General features: G+C 47.0%; 1 protein-coding gene across 3 annotated transcripts; it reads left to right on the top strand.

The window, feature by feature from the left end:
• Positions 1-69: 69 nt before the first annotated feature.
• LOC113745993 (nesprin-2) lies at positions 70-22,888 on the top strand. Of its 3 annotated transcripts, none has more exons than XM_027280024.1 (13): positions 70-169; positions 11,683-11,916; positions 12,064-12,214; positions 13,863-14,045; positions 14,139-14,273; positions 14,353-14,547; positions 14,644-14,773; positions 14,857-15,003; positions 15,183-15,268; positions 17,633-17,872; positions 20,058-20,210; positions 20,369-20,424; positions 22,060-22,888. In XM_027280024.1, exons 2-13 carry the CDS (start codon positions 11,705-11,707, stop codon positions 22,250-22,252), a joined length of 1,881 nt encoding a protein of 626 aa, XP_027135825.1. In that variant the 5' UTR covers positions 70-169; positions 11,683-11,704; the 3' UTR covers positions 22,253-22,888. The 3 variants fall into 3 exon arrangements, with proteins under 3 accessions (XP_027135825.1, XP_027135826.1, XP_027135823.1); XM_027280025.1 differs by lacking the exon at positions 70-169 and adding an exon at positions 199-423 and having other exon boundaries at positions 17,633-17,866; XM_027280022.1 differs by lacking the exon at positions 70-169 and adding an exon at positions 200-423.
• Positions 22,889-23,380: the final 492 nt, after the last annotated feature.

Below are 23,380 nucleotides of genomic sequence, written 5' to 3'. Positions count from 1 at the left end.
CCAAGGAGGGGCCAGCAGGGCCGCGTCCCGTTCTGAAATCCACCTCTACCTGTCCTTCACGAGCACACCTTTGCACACCTGTGCGGAGTGATCTAACAAAATAAAAGTTATCGGAGTGTTTGTTTGAGGCGATCCAGGACACACCGGAGGAGGAGGAACGCTGAGACAGGTGAGCAGCTGCAGGTGTGTGTGTGTATGCGCGCGCAGGCGCAGGTTCCGCGGGGGCGTGGCTTGTAAACTACCTGCTGCAGGTAGGTTTCGTGCTGCTCTTCCAGTCGCTGGCTCGTTTTCTCTCCGCTGCACACTGAACATTAGTCAGCTCGCTCATCACAGGTAAAACCTCACCTGAGACACCGGAAGTGGATTTTCTTTGGACGTGTTTTCCTTCGTCCCGTTTCCTGAAATGACGTCATCCAGCAGCAGGTGAGTTAATGATCATCACAGAGACGGTGATGACGTCACGCTCACGTCTTTTGCACCTTATCTCCGGTTTGTTTGAGTTGTTGTTTGTTACCGAAACTTTCCGTAAAGTTTCTGTTTGTGTGTGTGTGTGTGTGTGTGTGTGTGTGTGTGTGTGTGTATCCAGTGTCCTCTCTGCCCTCAGGAGTTTATAAAGGTGTTGTTGTGCGTGCTGTGCGTGCGTGTGTGTGTGCGCATGCGTCTCCACCTCTCTCCCGTTGCCATGGTGACGGTGTGTCTAAAACATGTGGTGACCTCTGATGCTGCAGTTCCTCTAACGTCCACCTGAGTCAGTCTCCATAAGTCCCCATGTCCAAATGTCCAAATGTCCACCTTCCTCTGTACCAGGCTCTACATGTTTGTGTCTGTCAGCTGTTGGACATTTAAACATTTTCTTGATGGTTGAATTTTTCCAAACGCAGTAAACAGTAATGATCGGAGTCGACTTGTTGGTTGCAGGGAATCATCAGACTTCATCAGAAAATCTGTCAGTCTTAAAATAAAGTTTAAATTCTGAATGATTTGGATCTTTTTGTAAATTCATCAGATGTTAAACCTGAAGTTCGTCCCGGTGCTGTTTGGTCTCTGCAGCTTGCACCGATGTGTTTGTTTGTTATTTGCATATATGTAAATCAGAAGTCACATGTGATAAGTGGCTCGTGGTCCTGCAGGTGATCAGATCACCCCGTACACATGAAAATAACCAGGTGTGAACGGGGCCTTTGATTCCTGATGAATGGATGTGTATTTGGTAATTGATCATCTTTGAGTCGGACCAAACATCATCAGCTGCCTCCTGTCACTCTGACACCAGCTGCTGGTGCAGGAATGTGTGGCGGTGGTGAAACGTCCCTCCACCCAGCGACAGCAGATCAACACTCAGACATGTTTTAGTCTGACAGCAGACTGATCCTCTGCCACGCCTCCTCTGGGTGCGTTCACAAACAAACACCATGTTTGTTCATGGTATTGTTCAGGAATGACGTCTCTGTCTGCGCTGCCCGGACTGTTAGTGTTTGTACCACAGGTGTACACTAACGAGGAGTGGAGCTGATGTCATGCTAGAACAGGAGCTGGGCGATAAACAGTAGATCTATGTTATATATTTTGTTCTTGCATTATCTCAAAGTTTCCCAACAGTGTTCAAACCCAATCCGTACTTTTATTCTGATAGCGGTGCATTTCCTGTGTGCCTCTAGTTATTGTAACCTCCAGGTAAACACGGGATCCTCAACATGTGTTCAGAGACATCTTCAGTATCAGCAGTGAGCAGGTTAGACTTCAAATACGACCACAGAGGTTTATACACATGCAAATGTGGAGCTGGGAGCAGTTAGTGGTCCATGTGGACTCGAACCACCCACTGGTTCCCAAGCCAAGTCCTGACGGACTGAGCTACTACTGCTACTACTAGTACTATTGTATCGAAGTCTGGTATTGTTACAACCTGTCACCAGTTGTCTGTGAGCCAGTTCATGTTTTGCCCCATAATAAACTTGATATCTTGGATTTGAGGCAGGTTAGGACTCTGTACAGGTGGACTGGTTGGTCTTTCTTGAGGGGGGTCTTGCAGTTTAGTCTGACTCTCATGGCTCCGGCTTCATCCGCTCCAGAGACCCCACTGTGTTTTGTGCACAGGTCACGTCCCGTATGGACTCTGGGTGGAGGGTTACACTGTCACGTCTCATATAACTGTGGCTACAGTTTCACTACAGCGACCTGAGCTGTGCTGGATGTTTGCTGTCACCTGAGAGCCGAGCGCTCTGACCCCGTTCCCACCTGAATGTTGGATCTCGATCACTGAGAACGTGACGACAGTCATATTTTCTTTGTTGTGAAGGTTTGCAGCTGCAGACTTACGCAGTGTCTCTAATTGTTTCTGCTATAGTTCATATTCTAATCTGACACCTTTCAAACACTTCAGGATGTCTGAGTCTTCAGTTTTGGTGAGAACATCTATAAAACCTGCTGTCCAATCAATGAACCCTTTGACAGCCGCTGTATTAACGAGCTCTGAGACTGATCGGCTTGATAAATGATGACTCGATGGAGGAGGAAGAGGATGCCGAGCGATGAAGGAGCAGAGTTGGTCCGAGTGTTTTAAAGGCGTTCATGTGTTTTTATTGGTGTTGCTGAGGCTGCTGAGCTTCATTATGACTCAGATTACCTTCATTATGTCCCGAGGCTCTCGCCGCCTCCACCCTCCCTCCGTCCACCCTCCACCCTCCCCTCATGGTGACTCTTTGCTGGCTAACATCTGCAGGCTAATGTCCCCTCTGACGGCCATAACAACACATAATGTTATTACACCACTAAACAGCCTGCTTCTTTCAGCTTTATGGCTGCTGTTACCTGCAGCACACAAACACTGTTAACCTGCTTCCACTGCAGCGCCAAAGGGGGCCAAAGGAGGCCGAGCAGGGCCAGTCTGGGTTCCTCTGGCGGGTTTACTGTCATGTGTGCTTCTCGACAGCAGCCAGTGTTTTGGTGCTCCTGGTGTAGCCAGCAGTTATCCTGATAATAGATGTCAAGGCCAAGACTTCAATCTGTGACTTTGTGTTTGGATAATCTGACTGTGCTAAATTGTCAGTGGTTTATATTTTGGTTTTAAATTTGGCGCCTCCTACTGGTGAGCACTAATGTCGGCGTGAACATGGCACAGCAGGCTGACTGGACGGGCCAAACAGGGCTAAACAGTACTAACCTAGAGAGGTGTCTATTCTGAGTATACAGTCCAACAAGGTCGAATAGAAGTCAGTAAACAGGGCTATCCTGTTCCTCTTACCCGGGCCAGGCCTGGTTTCTACTGTTAAAGGGGTCAAACTGGGCCAACCTGGTTTTTGTTAGCTGGTGTTATCTACACAGAGCTCGTCCGCAGATCCAGCTTGAGCCAAGCAGAACTGGAGACCGTCAGGAAAGGGGTCATGATTGGACCTTGTCAGAGTTCCCATTGGAGAGTCGACTGGACTTCTGTCCTGTCATGTCCTCGTGTTTACAGGAATCTTCAGGTATTTTACCTCCAACGTGTCATCAAGGTAAACAGCACCTTGTACCGAGCAGTGGAAAAACGTCAGTGAGTGACGTCGTATCAGTTTCAGGTATTTGTGACAAACTTAAAGACGTGTCAGAGAGTAATCCCACTGTGTAACTATGCTCAGCTGTACTCGAGTATTTGTTCTGATGAGCTTTGCTTCTATGAGCTAACAGCAGCTACAGCAACCTTTGAGCCTCGTGATCAGTGGAGTTGGATGTAAAGATGTAGAGGTGGCACTAGATGAAGGTCAATGTGCTCACTAAAACCTAAAGGGTTCATCGTGGGAATGAGATGAAGACAAAGACAAACATCATTTCCTTCATCAGAGTCTGAAATGCGTCATCACAGCTCTGCTCCCATCCTCTCCGCTGATCCCAGACTCCAACCCGTCCTCCTTTCAGTCTGTATAATTCGCCGCTCTCTGCCGCCTCGTGATGCCACTTCCAGCTTAGTTAGTTTAACATTCAAATCTCCGGAGAAGCGTCAGCGTATTTGGGTCATGAGATTAAGATCTGTTGAGTAAAGAGGCTCCTCTGACACCTTTCACAAATTTCAAAGTCCCGTTGAGCCTGAAACCCAGTTTGACATAATCGCCGAGCTCTGAAGTCGAAGTCCTATCAGTCTGATGTTCTTTAGAAATCACTGTTTCAACGCTGAATAACTTGATGTTCAAATGATTCCCAAAGTCGAGCAGGAAGTCTGTGACTGGGAGTTTAAGGTCTCAACACCTCAGAGAGTCTTTACCGTGACACGGCTGGGTTCAAATGTCAAATAAATTCTGCAAGTTAACAACTCATCGGCCTGTTGCACACCCCCAGGGCAAATCTAATTACTGTGATTTATAAAGTGATGAAGACTGTTTATTCCCCGCACAGTCGCTCTACGTGCTCCATTAAAGGTGTTTTTGAAAATCAACACATCACCGCCTCATTAATTTTTAAGGATGGACCGTAACGACTGCAAACAAATGAGACGATCGGCGTCTGGCGGTCTCTGCGCCGCCACGCGTTAACGTCGTGATTCGGAGGGAAAATCTGCAAAGAAAACGACGCACGTGGCGTCTTTTAAATCCGGCGTTGAAGACGAGAGTGGAGGAGCGAGATAATCAGGCTGAATTAGTTAATTATTAAGTCTGCGCTCACGATGGCAGCAATCAGCATTTTCAGTCAACAGATGTCATGTCTTTAAATGTCTCACCAAGTCTTTAAATTAGCTCAGTTAGTTCAGGCAACTCTGTTACCTCAGTTAGTTTGGTTACTTTGGCTAGCACAGTTAGCTCTGTTAGCTCTGTTAGCTCTGTTAGGTCAGTTAGCTCACTTAGCTCACTTAGCTCTGTTAGCTCAGTTAGCTTTGTTAGCCCAGTTAGCTCTGTTAGCTCAGTTAGCTCTGTTAGCTAAGTCAGCTCCCTTAGCCCACTTAGCTCTGTTAGCTCAGTTAGCCCAGTTAGCTCTGTTAGGTCACTTAACTCTGTTAGCTCTGTTAGCTCTGTTAGGTCAGTTAGCTCACTTAGCTCTGTTAGCTCAGCTAGCTCACTTAACTCACTTAACTCTGTTAGTTCAGTTAGCTTTGTTAGCCCAGTTATCTCTGTTAGCTCTGTTAGCTCAGTTAGCCCAGTTAGCTCTGTTAGCCTAGTTAGCTCCGTTAGCTCACTTAGCTCTGTTAGCTCTGTTAGCTCTGTTAGCCCAGTTAGCTCTGTTAACTCTGTTAGCTCAGTTAGCCCACTTAGCTCAGTTAGCTTACTTAGCTCACTTAGCTCTGTTAGCTTACTTAGCTCTGTTAGCTCAGTTAGCTCTGTCTACCAGCAGCTGTATTCTTGCTACACTGAGCATGTAGCCATGAGTCAGCGCCCCCTGTAATGACTGTAACAGAGCTAACAGAACCTGGAGGTCCGGTTAGACAGTACAGTACCGCACAGTACGTGGAGCAGACTTTAGAGACTGATGTGAACAAAGCTGCAGCTGTTAGCCACAGCAGCATTGTCTGAAGTTTGCGTACGTCCAGTTCTGACTTAAATCTACATTAGAGACACGAAGTGTCCTGAAAGGCTCTGTGTTTATTCTGGAGGAGGAAGCAGCTCCCGTTTCTCAGCTTTCTACTGTTCCACACACAGAAAGGAGGATTTGTGCTGGACTCACACGGCTCACGTTACCGTTAATGTGAAATACTTTGATCCACGTCCAGACTGTGTTCACCTCCTCTCACACTTTAACGTTTAACGAGGGACGCTCACATATTCAAAACTTTAAACTTGTTTCATGTTTCACGTGACGTTTAGGCAAATCAGACTGCTGATACACTGAGACCGCACAAAGTGTCTGTGTTCACTGTTAGACCGGACACTGCCGGTTCAGAGGTTCTGTCGCTGTGTTCACTGTTAGACTGGCAGGAAACATAAATAGTCCCAAACTCTATTTCCTGTCTTCAGTAGGAACCAGTGGGCTTGGAGCTGAGATGAGCTAATGCATTGTTGGTTTTGGTCTTTTCATGGGATTTGTTGAACAACCAGAAAAATCTCGAATGTCTCTGACTGCTATGATCCATATCATAAGTATTGTGTCTCTTCCCCCCTGTGGCTCCGTGACTCCATTTTCTTTCTGTCAGTTATTTTAGGGAAGATTTGCAAACCATCCACCCTCCAGATATTCTCATCGTCTCCTTTTCCATTTCCTCCGTTTCCACCCAACTTCTACACGTAATTAGATAGTTGAGATCGGGTATCTTTCACCTCTCCCTCTCTGAGGAGGAGGAGGAGGTGGAGGAGGACAGAAAGGCTGTTTGTTTCCTGCCAACCTCCTTTTGTCCAGATGAGACAATGGACTCACTCTGGGGGCTGAGGGGAGGAGGAGATGGGGAAAGGGACAAAGATAGAGGAGTCGAGGTTAGGGAGAAATATGAAGTTGATATTTGTACGTGTGCAACTGTCAGAATGAACCGACTCAAACAAACCTTTGTTTTCTGATGGTACGCTGCACCTGCACCACACTCAGAGTACACAGTAGAGGTGTTAAAAACAGTTTTTAGATGCATAAATGTTTAAATATTCTCAACCTATATCACAGATACTGATTGTGCGTTACACCAGGAGTCTTCAACCTTTTCAGCCCAAGGACCTCTTGGACGAGACTAACAGAACAGGGACCCCCACATCTGTTTCACATTTTAGGCCTGGCCTGTAATAACTTTTATGTTTACTTAATTTAACTTTTTTTATTTATTAACATGGTTGAAGACCTCTGCGTTACACCGTTGCAGCTCACGCTAGTGTCAGTGTCTACCTTCAAGTAACCGAACAGAACCTCTGAACCAGCAGTGTCCAGTCTAACAGTGAACACAGCGACAGAACCTCTGAACCAGCACTGTCCAGTCTAACAGTGAACACAGTAACAGAACCTCTGAACCGGCATCTTTCTGATGTATTTGTAAAGCTGGTTTGGTGTTTCCGGGCACTGCTCCACACCGTCCTCCCTGTGGTTTTATCATGTCCCAGCCCCATGAGAGGACGAGATGATGAAGTGTCATACAACAGAAAAGATGCTGAACGTGGTCAGGCGAACACGAGACTCAGATTTCAGGTTTCAGGTGTGCGTGTTCAGAGCTGAGCAGCAGGAGGGATGATTAACTTTGTCTCAGGACACAGACGTTTTTTTAATCAGTCTTGGTTCTAATAGTCTTAACTTCCTCTCACCTTCATCACCTCCTCGGCTGAATATCACTTTCCCTCGCGCTCTAATAGGAGCCATTCATCTCTTTTTTTGCTCGCAGACGAAGCTTCAGGGAGTGATGCATTTCAGCGCTTCGTTCCAGCATTTCCAGCAAAGTGCACTCACTGACCTACAGAGCTTCTCTGTGCACATGGTCGGACTTTCTGAACATGAAGGTCACACCGGGTTACAGTGTCACCTTGACTGACCGTTTACTGATTCCTGAAACGTTACGTAGAAATGTTAAAAAGCTTTTGGCCCTCTTCCCTCTGATCGTGTCCCGTGTTTGGTATTCACCGCTGGGCTTGATTGGATGCCAGCTTCACTTAGCTCGGACAATAGCGACATGGGGCAGTGACTGTGATGAATTTACAGTTTGTCAGACCACAGATGAGACGATGATCAGGCTGGAAAAACACTACACACTGTCTGTTCTGATCACTGTCCAAAAAACACAACTTTCTAACTTTACTCAGTGATTTTGGTGAAATCGGATTGGAAGAAAATATTTTATAGCTAACTCAGTCGTCCTGTCAGCTGACCCGGACTGGGAGCTCAAAGCACCGGCGGTGTTGGTGTTTAAGGTTCAAGTCCTGAGCGGAGCGGTCGAATAACTGGCCTGAACAGGATCGTGGGCGCGTCCCTGTGCTTTGTTAGCCTTGGGCTGTAAGCTGAGATGTCACATACGTGTACCTCATTATTTGACATGTTGGAATTGTTCAATATGGATAATATGTAACATTATATGACAGAAACTAAAGAAAGCACAGTAATCTGCGTCCTCTCTGTGGGAACAGCGTTACGCTGTGATAGCTCTGCCTCCTTTCACCTCTGTCACCTTCACAGCTGATGATCGTCCAGTTTATACTGCACACCTGCAGTGATGGCATAAATCCACCTCCGACCACCATGCTAATAAAGCTGCACATAAACCAAGCTGGCCCTCGTCCTTCTGTCATTTAACTGCTAGTCTCAGGTTTCAGTCTCAGGGCACGGATATTATTTAAATCTTATTTAAGTCTGCGCTGAGTCTTCAGAGTCTTCACCTCCAGCAGGGCTAAGAAAAGCCATTTTCTTAATCTTAATAACATGAAGTCATTTCTTTTGTACAGCAGAGGAGGTGAAATCCTCATCATCTCAGCAGGGATGAGTCTTAATAGTGACGATGAGCTGCCTCCTCTCGCTCCCTCATGCTGGTCTGTCAGGCTGCTTCTGGTTTCCTGCAGGCCGAACAGCGACGGAGACGTAAAACGTTATGTAACGTAGAGAAATGTCGTTATCCAACACAAACATCTGCCCAAGTCCTCATGAACCAGGAAGCAGAGTTCTGTTTACTTCATCAGTTTGTTTCCTGTGGAAGCAGTGAGACGGGGACGGACTCCATGGATACCCTCACCGATGGTCATGAGCTCTGGGTACCAAAAGAAGGAGGTCGCGGATCTGAAATGAGCTTCCTCCGCCGGGTGGCCGGAGCTGAAAGGAGTTAGAGTGGTTCAGGCATCTGATTAAGGTCCTCCTGGGTGTCTTCCTTTGGAGATGTCTTGGGGCAACTGTCCATCTCGAGGAGACCCCAGGGCAGACCCAGAACCTGCTGGAGGAACCACATAGCTCATCTAGCCTGGGGACACTTGAGGATCCTCCAGGAGGAGCTCAGGACATTTAGGGTGCGATAGAACAGTCAGTTTTGTGTTCACGTGTCCGTCATGATAAGAGCTTGTTTGAGCACGGTCAGAGCGCGGGGAGGATCCAGGAAGGATCTCAGAGGAGCGTTTTGTAGTCCATCTTCTGGACTTTGTAGTTTTACCACAGATCACGTCAACAACATTCACCGTCGCTTCATGACGTAGAGTGAAAGCAGTCGACTCCTAACTCCTCATCTCCTCTCCTTCACATCTGTCCTCATCACCTCTCCTTCACATCTGTCCTCATCACCTCTCCTTCACATCTGTCCTCATCACCTCTCCTTCACGTCTGTCCTTGACCTCGTGATGTTTTCCATTGAGGTGAAGGAAAAGTGTTGAGGAAAGGACTTAGGAGCTGATTTTTCTGCCCTGCTAAACCTGCTGCCACCACAACTTGACCCTGGATGAAGGAAGTGTTGATCTGATGTCAGAGTTATATTATAGAGCGTCTTGGATGGAAACAAACAGAGGTGAATGAAACTCTGATAAATATCAGAGAACCTCGTCGAGTCTTAAAGGACGCTCGAGAACACAAACAGACTCCTGTTACAGAAACTGTTAACTCTGAATTACAACCATTTCACAGCTGGCACCTTCAACTGTTTGTCAGGCTCACACACACACACACACACACACGCACACACACACACACACACACACACCTTTATCCAAACACTCCATCAGACAGACGGACAGCGAGTCTGATACCTGACATGACTGACGTCGTCACTCATGATGTCACCAGCTGAGCGAGGCAGTCTGACCGCATTGGACAAACGAGTTGGCAGCGAGCTCTGATTGGCTGCGATGATCGACGCTTCATCATCCAATATGATTTACCCGACAGCTTCCTGTGTGTGTGTGTGTGTGTGTGTGTGTGTGTGTGTGTGTGTGTGTGTGTGTGTGTGTGTGCGTCCTCACATCAGATCAGTCATCGACCTCCGTGACTTTGACGCCTGGTGGGACGAACAGCCGGTGGAGTCCCAACAGTGTGACGTCACTCGCTGTTCTTATCAGAACCACCTGACTGGATCAAACCCAGAGCAGAGCAGAGCCAGCTGAGCGTTCGGTTCAGGTGACAGCAGATGGTGGACGCAAAGCCTCCAGCCCGGTGTCACCGAGTGGTGAACGATGATCAGTGATGCTGGCGAGACGCCACGCGTCCATCACATAGATGAGGACGTGTTGCAGATGTTGATCAGTGTTTACAGCAGCCAACAGTCAGTGTTTGTCACACTATGAGGTCTAGCCTCCAGGGAACACGACCGAGCACAACCTACAGACCAGCAGCGAGTACTGGACCGTCTGTGAGTCCATCCTCATATCTGCAGCCAGTTAGCGTAGCTTAGCGTAAAGATTCCTGAGAGTCCTCTTTGATCGTGTGTGTGTGTGTGTGTGTGTGTGTGTGTGTGTGTGTACAGTGTGTTCAGCCCCGAGCTGCAGGCAGCTGGTGACTCATCAACAGATAAAGATGCTCGCTCTCTTTAAATCTGCATAATGAAGCTCCATTCACACTTTCAGTTCATCAGGGGAAACAGCAGTGTGTGTGTGTGTGTGTGTGTGTGTGTGTGTGTGTGTCCACATGTTCAACAGATGTTCACATTAATGTTTGGTCCATGGAGACTGAGGCTGTGAACATCTTCATCTGGTCTGGAGCTGAACCTGTTTACGTCTGTTGTTCCTCGTATCCCCAAACCCGGACACGAACAGAACCTCTGAACCGGCAGTGTCCAGTCTAACAGTGAACACAGCGACAGAACCTCTGAACCGGCAGTGTCCAGTCTAACAGTGAACACAGCAACAGAACCTCTGAACCGGCAGAGTCCAGTCTAACTGAATATCTTGCCGGGTTTGGCTCCTGGCATCACGGGGCTGCTACTTATCAGTGTTTTCCTCATAAAGTCTGTAAATCACCTCGGTACTGTAACGTTATTCCCTGTTGGACTCAGAGGCTGTGCTCCGACCTGGTCCGGTCTGGCTGCTGAGCTCGGTTCTGTTAGCAGCAGTAAAAAGTTCATGTTCAGCTGACGTGATACAGACTGAAGAGTCTCAGGCAGACAGTGAGTACGATCTGTGTGGCCTCTCTGTGGTCCAGGGCTGAAAGCCTCGACCTCATAACTCTGCTAATATGCCACACACACACACACACACACACACACACACACACACACACACACACACACACACACACACACACACACACACACACACACACACACACACACACACACACAGTCCCCAGGTGGGAGTTTGGAGGATGAGGCCTTGGCCTGATCAGCCTCCTGTGAGGCGAGAGGATGCGCTTGATTTATGAGTCTGGGAGGCTGGAAGATCTCAGGCGACACACGCACGCACACACACACACACACACACACACACACACACACACACAGTGTTGAGTTTTTGATCTGAGAAAGGAAGAAAAAGAGTGAGGTGAAGTGAAGGATGTAGGTAAGGAAAGGTGGTGTTTGCTCACACATTAACGACAATATGATTTTATATAATCAGAACTGAACAGAGCATCTGTCGGAGAAGACGTGACGCTCGGAGTTCATTAAACTCGGACTTTGAGCTTCAGTGAGCCGTGAAATCACTGCAGGATACAGTACAGAGAGTCTGATTCTACCTCACATCAGCCTGGCAGACTGTCGTCCAGGTTTTAGACAGTCTGCGGGGACGTCACAGAGACTACGTCCAGGTTTTAGACAGTCTGCGGGGACGTCTCGGAGACTACGTCCAGGTTTTAGACAGTCTGTAGGTTTATTTCTAAAAACATCTAAATCATCCTCTCCACCTTCCTCAACAGGTGAAGGTCACGTGATGTCAGGATGCCTGGATTCTCACCTGAGCCGCCTCCTTCAGATCACCATGGTGATGCCGTCTCCACCTCTGAAGGAAGTGATGTAGCACCTGTGGAGGAAGTGACGGACATGGAGCTGTCTCTGGATCTTTTTCTTTCCACTTCGTCTCCGACGCAGCTGGACGTGGATGAAGTGGACGGCAGCTGGAGCCAGGACGGAGACCTGCAGGGATGTGGACAGTGAGTGTGTCATGAGAACTTGGTGTTTGATACTGAGCTGGTTTCCTTGCCGGGTTCGGCTCATAGCGTCCTACGGCTGAGAACAGCAGAACTGCAACCAGACGTTTGCTGAACCTCCACGTGAGCTTCTGTTGTCTGTGTCTCCAGGTTGGAGAGGAGGTGGCTCCTCTGGCACGAGTTCATGAAAGAACACGCCCACCTGGATACCTGGCTGCGATTGGCTGAGCAGGCCGTCAGCTCCTCTAACCCCGCCCATGTTACCTATGTTGCTGCCAAGGAAGAGCAGAGGAAGTTCGAGGTGCGGAGAAATGAAACACACCTGATTTATCTGCTGTCATTAAGTCTGCTCTGTCTCTATATCATCGTCAGAATGTGTTTTATGTGCCTGGCTGTAAAGTTGCACGTGTGAGGCGCTCACGGGAAGAAAAACCAGGGTTAGATCAAAGCCGGGCTGAAGTTCAGGTGCAGGTTAAAGACCTGATCCAGGTAGAGCATAAATATCACTCAGCAGCAGCCGTAAAGCTGAACAGGCCGTAAGTATTTATGTGTCGTCTTAAATCACAAAGTTTGAGCCGGCGTCTGTCGCCTCTGAAGCTGCAGATTCGACTCGTTTGTCCAAATTAAAGTTGCAACAAGCACAAAATCTTTATTTGAGACGAATGATCCAGATTTCTTCAAAGAAGCTTCGCGCTCTGCTGGAAACGTTTTAATAACGAGAACGTCGGCTCCGCGATGCAGAAATTCATCAGTCAACATAACTGAATGCTACATTACATTTATTTATCTGATGGGACTTCAAATAAGCTTTCAAACATCTTGGTATCATCCAAGCGTATGAGTGTCTCAGCCACCCTCGCAGTGAGTAGCCAGTTGGTTGGACTTTAGTTTGACCGGGTCCCGGATGGAAGACGGGCCTGAGGCAAGAACCAAAGTCTTGAATCGGGTTCGAAGAGCCTCCACTGTCGAGTGAAGCTCCAAATGAGTCAATTCATGAATTGTTTATTTTAGTAAAGTGTGGCACCTCCTGGTGTGCACTGCCACGGTGCCCTTGAGCAAGGCCCCGAAACCCCCAAAGCATCTCTTACCCCGAAAATACCCTGCATGCGGAACGGCTCAGGAGCGGTTCTGCTCCGGACTCACACATAATCCGTTTGCCAGCAATAGAGACTAAAGACGGCAATATCACATGATAAATATCACATGATTATGCGTGAATTCGAGATCTCATGAATTCACGTATAATCGCGTGATATTTCCGGCTGTAGTCTCTTTGACTCCTGCGATGTCATTCCACGCCGCATCTTTTTTCTGGTGTCCTTATAAAAAGGATGTGAGGTGTCATCAATGATTACACCTGAAAACCTCTCACCTGTTGACTTCAGGTCGGCCCCGCCCATTATGACGTGTTCTTGTAATGAAGCTCGATCCGCGGTGAACATGGAGTATTTTATTTTGAAAATCAACTGGGTTTTATTTTGTATTTTGTAGCTGATTTCCTTCCCCGCACGGTCTGCTCTGTGCTGAATTTATGCTCCGTGCTCCGGCGTCCGTGAACAATAGAAGCTCTGCGTATGTGTTGCGGAGGGCTGCCGGACGCTGCAGAAAGCAGAAATAGGTTCAAACCCGTATGGTATTTTTTTTTTTTGGTATTTTTTTTTGGTATTTTTTTGGTATTTTAGGACTCAGCCTTGAATTGGCGTCAAAGCGACGTGGGATCAAACACAAAGGTCACTGACGACATAAAAACATTCTTTATTGGTGAAAAACAGGCAAATGAAACATTTTGGGCTCATAACTGAAACTTTATTCTGTCAGCGAGGTTTTTAAACGGATGTTAAACACTCTGACTCTCTTTGAAAGGATTTATGGGTAACGAAGTCCCCTGAAGACTGACTTTGTGTAGTCTGTGCTGAAAGTTGTTCGTTCGTCTGTATTTGTCGGTTCAGAGGTTGCGGTGCGAGGCCGGATCTCGCCTCGTCCAGTTGGACAGTCTGACCCGGAGGAACCGGATGCTGACTCGGCTGTTTCAGGGCGCCATGAAGGCTCGGCTGCTGGCGTCGGCGAGGGAGTGCGGGCAACGATGGGACGACGTGAACGGCAAACTGGAAACCATCACTGGACGACTGAAGGTCAGAGGTCCAAACTAGAGCGAGGCGAGGGGGTGGCAATGCAGCAGCTACGCCACTAGATGGCACTAAACCCGACACACCTTTGTCTCTCAGCTGTTTGTCTCAGAGTGGGAGGGGTTTGAGGCGGAGAGGGAGGAGCTCGCTCTCTGGTTGGCTGACCTGGACGTCCGTCTGACTGAGGTGGATCACCTGACAGGAAACACCTGCGAAAAGCTGAGACGTCTCCAGGTGAGTGTCAGAGGACGAAGCTGAGAAGACTTCCTGTGTGTGTTTACATTTATATATATGTGTGTGTGTGTGTGTGCAGTCTTTCCAGCAGTGTGTGTGCGTGAACTCGGGCCGTGTGAACGCACTGTTGCGTCGCGGCGAGGAGTTGATCCAACGCAGCCAACCGAGCGACGCGCAGCACGTGGAGAGCCGCCTGCTGGAGCTGCTGCGCCACTGCAGCCTCGTCTACAACAACATCGCACGGACACACACCCGGCTGCTGAGCATGAGACTGGTACACACACACACACACACACACACATTAACCACAACAACACACACCGCATGTCCGTGCACCTCGATCACCTGGTTCCTCGTCCTCGTCTCTCAGGTGTTTGAGGACGACTGGATCTTGTCTCAGGCCACAGACTCCGGCTGTCCGTCAGAGAGTCTGTTAGAGGACGAAGGAGCGCTTGATAAAGCCAACCTGGACGTCCCTGCAGTGTCCGACCATGCTGACGGTAAACCAACATGTTAAACTTGTAATCACAGATGTTAGATTTATCATGAACGTGTGACATCATCCATCCTTCCTCACCTCCAGACCTGCCCTCACCTGTTCGCCTCCCTCCTCCCTCTCCGTCCTCGCCTACCCATGAGCACCTGGGGCTGGAGTGGGACCCCTCAGTCGATATCGGGCGTTCTGTTTCCCGCGACGACGCCGACTCGTCGTATTTCAGTGCCAGCACAGGTAGTTAACACCGCCCGGCTCTCAGAGTCTCCACTCGCTGTTTTTGAATTCTGCTGAGTCGGCTGACTGTTTTATTCCTCCACATAAGAAACAAACACACCCGGCCCCCGTTCATCTCTACCTCCAGATCAACATTAAAGATGATGTGTGTGTGTGTGTGTGTGTGTGTGTGTGTGCAGGTCTGTGTCACAGGGACGGTCTGAAGAGGCGGAGCTACCTGAGCTCGCTCGGCTCTCAGTCTGACATCAGCCAGGAAGCAGATCAGGTGAGTTCACATGAAATCATCGTTAACAATCATCAACAAACATTTGTGGGATCATTGATCAACACCTACCTGTCAATCAAAGTGTCCGCGGCTTCTTAAATCATCTCAGTGTTTTAAAGTTTTACAGTATTTAACGACGTGCAGTCACTTTCTGGGAACCTGCATCCTTCAAAATAAAAGTTTTCCTCCTCCACAATGTCATAATAAATCAAATCAAATCAGACAGACGTGCAATAGATGTTACATGTACAGGACAAACAAAGAGAGAGAGAATAATAACATATCGCATCATCATCATCATCATCATCATCATCATCATCATCATCATCACCATCATCATCATCACACTCCACACGTACGAGGACTTTCATTTTACTCCAGCAGATCAGACCTGAATCTGTTCTGTTGTTCTGCTCTGACCCAGATGCTTCACGGCCCGGAGGCTTTTTCTGCCGGTCTTTATCTGTGTGTGTGTGTGTGTGTGTGTGTGTGTGTGTGTGTGTGAGATAGCAGATAGCAGCAGCTATTTAAAAATGTCCTCCATCACCGTGTGTGTGTGTGTGTGTGTGTGTGTGTGTGTGGGCTTTATGAGCCGGTTCCAACACTTCACCTCTTCTTCTTCTTCTTCTTCTTCTTCTGCTGATTTATTGATGACACCTGCAGCAGGATGTGGCACCTGTACGTGTTGTCGAGTTTCTTTTTTTAGCTTTATTTTGGCGGGGCGCTGGAGTGGAGAAACGGGAGCGTTAAGAAGACGAGGACGGACGTGAAGTGACTGCAGTGTCCTCTCCTCTCGGTGTTAGTGTGTGCACTGTGGGTGAACTCAACAGGAGACACTAATCACAGCTGCAGCATCCCCACAAACACACAAAGTGTGTGTGCCACTTGTTTATTATCGGACCGGTAAAGGCGTGATGTCAGCACGCCCTCCCTGCAGGCTCGGCTAGGCTCAGCTCGGCTCGGCTCGGCCCGGCTCGGCGCTGTCTGCCCTGAGGACTCGATGTATTCGTACTTCATTAAATCTGCGAGCGCGTGACCTCGTCTCCGGGTGCTCGTACGCCGCCTGAATCCTGAGCAGCTCAGAGGACTTTCCTTTTTTGTGTTTCTGTCAGTGTCGTTTATTTCAACATACAGCAGATTATCATTAACTACACATGTGCACTTCTCTATCACTGTGTCCTTATCTGCATGAAGTCTGGACTTGAAATCACCCTGCATGGCTTGTTAACTTCTCAGTATTCAAACAAACAAAATGTTTCTCTGCAAGTGTAAAAGAGAGCACTGTATATTTGTACATGCTTCATCAGACTCGCTTCTTAATTAGGACAAATTGCAGTTGTGATTCGCTGGATCAAGCTTCAGGAAGACGACGCGGTCAAAGCGTGTAGTGACGGTAACGTTGTCTGTCATGTGACGCACGCTGACCCAAAAAGACTGTTTCCTGTCAGCTTGTGAAAAACTGGATACAATTTTGTTTTGAACTTTTTTTTTTTGATCCATTCAATTTAAAAACATTTTGAAAGTCTCACGATTCAGTTTTTAGAGCCCGAGCACGGCACGCTGGGGCGTTTAACAACGTTTAAAAGTAAATCGCATTTTCGATGGCCCATATCCCCTCGAAAACTCACGAAATTTGCCTACCCCCCCGAAGTTGGGTGTAAAATTATGTATTTTGGGGGTCTCGCACATGGACGTACACATATGGCTCGACAGCGCCACCTAGATGTGTGTTTTTAGAGGTGCCCCTCGCCACAGTTTCATCCACGTGTACGAAATTTGGTGGGAGTATGTAACATACCCAGACGCACAAAAAAGTCTCTTGGTGCCCCGGGATATAGTGAAGCGTACGGCGTCCAATTTTTGCCAAAGTTGGACTTTTCGTGTTTTTGGGTCATTTCCAGGGGTCGCATTTGAACGAACTCCTCTTAGGGATTTCATCCAATTCACTTCAGACTTGGTAGGTGTGTTCACAGAGACTTCCTGAGTAAAAGTTATCAAAATTATGAATTTTGAGGAAACGGTGTGGGCGTGGCGATCCATAAAAATCATTCAAAGAAGAAATCGGCAGGAGGCACCTTCTCAGAGCTGTCTGAAACGTTTCGTGGTTATTCAGACCGATGTCATGCACATTTCGACGTGCGCACATGTGCCCGACCATCGCTGCTTGCAGCTTTAATTTTACTCACATTTCATGTGTGTGGAGGCGTAAACTGGACGTTTCTGATGCATTTACTCTATAGGCCACACAGTGGCAGATCTCTGAGCTCACATAATGAAACATCCGTGAATGCTGCAGGTTTTGGCAGCACATATGAAATGACACTGATGGTATGAGTAAAATGTGGTTTTCTGTTTCCTGTGCAGAGACTGTCGGGATGGTTCGACCACGCCCACCCCGCAGTCTTCTCACCAGCAGAGACGAAGGGGGGAGGGACTCGGCTGAATGGAGACCAATGGACGACCTCGACTCCTGACAGAGAAGACAGCGAGCCAGTCAGCTTCGACGGCGGGCGTGTGAGGGCGTGGCTCGGAGTCCAGAGCCCCGCCCCTCTAGAGAGGGGGACTTCCTGTTCCAAAGCGGTGCAGACAGACGGGCAGGTAAAGGTGAGACGTCAGTGCACGTGGAGAAAATCCACTCAATAAAATCTGATTTTAGACTTTAGGGTGACCCATAATTTAACAGCTGCAGGGCTTCTTCTGCCCTGATTTAAAACGCCGCACACAGCAACATCCAAAATATTTGTTCCAGATCTCGGACACATCAGGTCACAAGAAAACCACCCAACCTTTGCTCCAGAGTGAAAAATGATATATTAATAATGCTGCATGTTTTAAAGGTGAGGTAACAGTGACTGCATCTTCTAACAGGTTTGTGTATTCAGACCTGATGCATCTTCTTCTGTGGTTTCAAGTTGCTCCTTGGTTACCGTGAACAAACACTTTGTAGTTTTTAACATCCTGCTGCCATGAAGACTCACGAGACTGTGGATGAATCCACGGCTGAAAATAGTCCCCCAACACATGAACCATGTCTTCCTTTTTAAAAAACTGAAACTATATTTTGAGGTATTTTTACATCTTCGGCTGGAGCAGGAAGCACGTCGCTGCTCTCTGCATGAGATTTGTTGACAATAACAAAAATATAAAATATAACCAGACATTTTGTTTTGCAGGATTCATTTTGCTGAGCTTGTTTTCCTGCAGAGAGAGTTCAACATTAACATTCAGCACATGGCATCACATGAACATCATCTGTGTGTGTGTGTGTGTGTGTGTGTGTGTGTGTGTGTGTGTGAACTCTTGACTCTCTCACACACATAAAGTAAACATCTGACCTTGCATGGACCAACTTTGTTATGGTACACGGATGATCAAATCTGTCATATCAATGAAACATTCCAATTAATTTGACTCTGCAGTAACTACTGACTTCAAACCAGTTTATCTGCCAACATACGTGACGTAGTTTCATTTAGCAACACGTTTTACATCCAGACTTTTGTCCCCGGATGGGAGGTGTAGGTATAGAAACAGGTTGGTGTCCCCACAAGGTCGGTCCTCGTCCTCGTCCTCGTACAGAGTGATGTCTCCTCTCAGCAGAAGCTCCATCAACATTGATAATCATCAGCGTTTATTTTTTTTAAGATGGATTCCTGAGTAACCGTCCTCTGTTTTCTCTCCTCCACCTTCACGTTTTTCTCTCCTCCATCAGACTTCATTTTCTCGCCCCTCTCTCATTACCGGCGAGAGATTCTATTTATTCTCCTCTTCCTCCGTCTCGTCCGCCGCTCCTCGGGCCGCCGAATGAATCCATAAAGTCTTGATTTATGCATCGAGTCTGGGCTGCACTTTAACTGTCGCCATAAAAACAGAGAGAAACATGCAGACTTCCTCCTCTCCTTCCCTTCATCTCTGTTTTTCCTCCGTCTGAAGTCTGTAGATGAGTTTTTCAGGGTCAAATCAGATGCGTGTGTAATCAGAGCGATTTTCTACGCACTCATTTGCAATATGTGAGTTTGTTTGAACGTGTGTGTGGACGTAGGAGTGTCGGCACTTTTAAACGAGGAGGTTCATTAGAGACCCAGCTGAGAGTGTAATCGATGTTTTTGTGCACAAACACTGAGTCTGTTGAACGTGAAGCTCCGTCCTGACTCACTCTGCCCTTCACAGGCTGCTCCGTCAGGTTTTAAATGAGGAATGTTTCATTTGAGCCACATGCTCCAGAAAAAATCAGGTCCCTGCAGTAACAGATGTAGACTTCCAGGATAAGTGCAGATTGACTGACGCTCATCTCAAAACAATATTGGAACTCTTATTTAATGTGTGTGATCATCGAGCTTTGTATTAAGATGGACACCACCTCTTCTACATTAACATTTTTACCTTTAACCCTCTTGGTTATGTTCGGACTGCAGAGTCTTAGTGAAAACAGCATGAATCAGAGAAGGAAGGTTTCTTTTTCTTTTTGGTTTTTCATTTCCAGAAGTCGAGAACAAACTTGACGTTTCAAGATTAAAGTCGAACCTTTGCAGACGCATCAGACTACTCGTGTTCGTGCACGTGGCTGCTTCCACACAGTGCATGTGTGGATGTGGTGCTACATATGGAGACTTTAAAGAGATTGTTACAAGGCGGATTCAGAAGAAACCACACAAACAAGATGTTGGTGGCTCTCCTTGTCGCCAGCGTCCTCTTCGCTCTCTCCTCCTCTGCCGTTATGTCCATAGAAGCTGCTGACCACCAGACCTGTAAACCTCCTCTTCATATTTATCTCCGCCCTGTGTTTCAGCTTCACCTGGAAGGAAGCTACATGGATACATCCAACAGCCAACGTCGCCATGACAACACACAACAGCCTTTTCCTGCCCCCTCCCCTGCACCATCACATGACGTAAAACCCTTGTCTGATTGGATGAAGCACCAGTATCGATCAAACCTTCAGGTGAGTTGATGGTGTTTCCTTCAGAGGCTTGTTGTCACCTTAAATAAGCAGCAGTCGCAATAAGAGGAAGTCTCGAATGAACTTTGTGACTGTGTAGGAAGATATTTTCTAAAAGTTTAAAGAAACCAGCGTGGATTAACAGAAGCTCTGTTCTGCAGGATGAAGAGGAGCAGTCCTGCTGGGAAGAAGCTGAGTATCTTCTCTCTGAACAGAGGTGAGAAACACAGAAACCACAGACATGAGCAGAACTGTGGTCTTTATGTCTGGACCCGGGACCAAACACAACGTCAGAACCAGCAGTGTCCAGTCTAACAGTGAACACAGTGACTGAACCTCTGAACCAGCAGTGTCCAGTCTAACAGTGAACACAGCGACAGAACCTCTGAACCGGCAGTGTCCAGTCTAACAGTGAACACAGCAGCCTACTGAGGAGGTTTTCTTGCCGGGTTTGGTCATAGATGACCGTAGAATCACTCAGACGGTATCAAGCAGTAAGAAATGAACATGAGTCTTTAGTTTTAAAATTAAAGTCACTTAAAAGAACAAAGTACAGTTTGTTTGCAGAGATCAGGATTTTATCCCTGAACACTCATTCACCTCCTTCAACCTCCAGACAAGAGGAGTTCCTCAAATGTTTAAATTATTTACATTTCTCATGGTTAATTCATCGAGTTCGCTCTTTAATTACATTTTCTGCAAGTGTTGGAGGAGTCATTTGTAAGGAGATTACCTCCAAAAGTCAACAGCAACTGTCTCTAGTTTCCCTGTAACCAAATTACATAATTATTTCCAGAATGCTGAGAGTTATTTTGAAATTACAGGCCCATAAAATAAAGGATTAACATTTTTATTTTAATTAAGGACTTAATGGTGTTTCTCTATGCTGCAAGGACTTAAACTGAGGATAGATAGATAGTCCTGGATATATTTATTCATGTATATAGGCTCAAAATGGTCTAGAAGTCTACAAGAATCAGCCAGATTGGGAACATTAAAGCCAAAACTTGAATTTGAAAATGTTTTCCAGGTAAACTGAAAGCCGGTGTTGCTCTTCGGTGGTCACCACCTGCTGAAAACAAAGTGTTCCCCTCCACAGCTTCCACTTATTTTCTATTTCTGATTCAAAGCTGTGATTGTCAGGTCACATCAACCCAACACGGCATTAGAAATACTATAAAATACAAAGGGAAAAAAACATAATAAAAGGGTTATTTTCCAACTGCAAACAGCAAAACAACTCAAAGTGCCTGAGCTTTGCAAGGCGAATCACCATGCAGGGATATTACTTTTTAAAATGAATGTAAAAGTCAGAGAGGATTTGCAGTGTGTCTCGGCTATAAGTGGTTTAAAAAACGTCTGAGATGAATCAGAGGTTGTCTGTCGATGCTCTGCTGCATTCCTTATTAAAGTTTTCAGCTCATGCAAATGTTACTTTAAAGTTTGCCATTGGACGTTCGCTCCATTTAGAGAGCTTTAACACTACGAACACAGACTAAGTGAATAAGGATCATCTTGACACCTGTCAGTGTTTGGATATATTCAGCTTTGTCCTCAGAGTTGATGAGGTAGAAGCAGGAAAGTCTCCAGACCTGCAGCTCTTGTTGGGTGCTCCGGGTCTGCAGTGGTCAGTACCGATTCAAAGTGGTTCATTCATGCACACTGGGACCTCTTTCAGCAGGCAAACATTGCTCAGGATCGGTTGGAGGAACACAACAACCGGTTCAAGGTGCTGACTCGACATTCAGTTGCCCAAATGTAGATTTACTGGCTCCTAACTGACGAGCTGGATCGCCTTAGCACTTCCAGAGTTTGGAGTTCACTGACACCTCCTCCTCTTCTTCCTCTACAGGGTGACCTCCAGCAGCAGGACTCCTTCCTCCCTGCTCTCCCCAGCCCTCCTCTACCTCCTCCTGGCTGCAGCTCTGGTTCTCCTGGCCTGTCTGATCTGGGTCGCCCTGGAGCCGCCGTGTCACCGCAGCGGCCGGATGCCTCGCGGCTTCCACCTGACGCTGAGATACGTCAACGGACCCCCGCCCACATGAAGACCGTCCAGAGACTCTCGTGGAGAGCAGCTGGACAAAGCACTTTTCTCAGGCTCTGCAGAGCGGCGGTCTGAAACTCATCGTGTAATGTCAAGTTTATGTGCTCATTTCAATTAACCCCCGAGCCTGGCTCGAACAGCAAAGATCTGACAGAAACCTGCTGGGAATGCAGGAGGGCAAAGCAGGATAATTAGACGTCGATTCAGGGGCAGCACTGAGTGTCAAACATGCTTCCACAATCCCTGAAACAGCATTCTGCTTTGTTCTTCTCCTGTAAGCAACGCTGAAGAATCAGAGAAACATTTCATTTCTCATCTTTAATACTTGTTCTGAGACAGATGCACCAGTTGTCTTTGCTGTTTGCACATAAAAAGAGGCAGATTAAAGGGTTAGTTAGCTGGAGTTATTTGAATTTGGGTTGTATGAGCTACTAATTCTGCAGTAGACAGCGGCCAGCACATGTATGCTATATAAGATGTGTTTTGTTTTGTTTTCTGACGGGAAGTGACCAGAAACAGAAAGTCCATGTTTAAACCAAAGTAACACAAACTGATGTAGGCAGCGACAGACCAACAAGCACCAGGTCCTGCAAGGTAAAATTATTTTGTCAATGAAGTTTGGTCACTTTGGAAAGCATAGATGTCTGAAGGCAACAGGAAACAGTGAAAATACTCAATACTCTGGGCGTCTACCTCATACAACCACTTCCAATAACACAAACTATCCCTTTAACACAGAACACAGCATCAGCAGCAAGAAATAAACCCTTGGTTTGTCTTGGGAACAGCTGAAATTCGATTAAGGCTTGAGAATGAAACTTCTTCCTTGACACTGACAATAGTTGTTAAACAACAAATAACTTTCCACTGACTGACCTTGTTCTGGACCTTTTTCCAAAAAAAGACTGAATGACTCAATGAATGTGAGATCCAGAGTATATTTGACATTTATAGGTCTGTGCACAGCTCCACACTGTTGGGTTTTACCCAACTCCAAACCTCAGAGCAAGGAATGATGACTAGATAAACAAACTACCTAAAAATATTCAAGAAGTTGATAATTGTGACTGTTGGCAGACAGAAAGTACCAGAAACTTTTTGTCATCGGTGTCAGAGTTTGCTTTCTTGT

Source organism: Larimichthys crocea, chromosome VII, assembly GCF_000972845.2.
Source record: "Larimichthys crocea isolate SSNF chromosome VII, L_crocea_2.0, whole genome shotgun sequence".
Classification (NCBI taxonomy): Eukaryota; Metazoa; Chordata; class Actinopteri; family Sciaenidae; genus Larimichthys; species Larimichthys crocea.
Note: the sequence above shows the minus strand (reverse complement) of the source record. Positions and strands in the feature narration are given on the sequence as shown.

Excerpts from the sequence above, each read along its gene's own strand:
- LOC113745993 (XM_027280024.1), top strand. The coding sequence starts at position 11,705 with ATGCCTGGATTCTCACCTGAGCCGCCTCCTTCAGATCACCATGGTGAT. Across the intron at positions 17,873-20,057 it reads AGACAGACGGGCAGGTAAAG|CTTCACCTGGAAGGAAGCTA; the intron begins GTGAGACGTCAG and ends CCTGTGTTTCAG. Across the intron at positions 20,211-20,368 it reads AGTATCGATCAAACCTTCAG|GATGAAGAGGAGCAGTCCTG; the intron begins GTGAGTTGATGG and ends TCTGTTCTGCAG.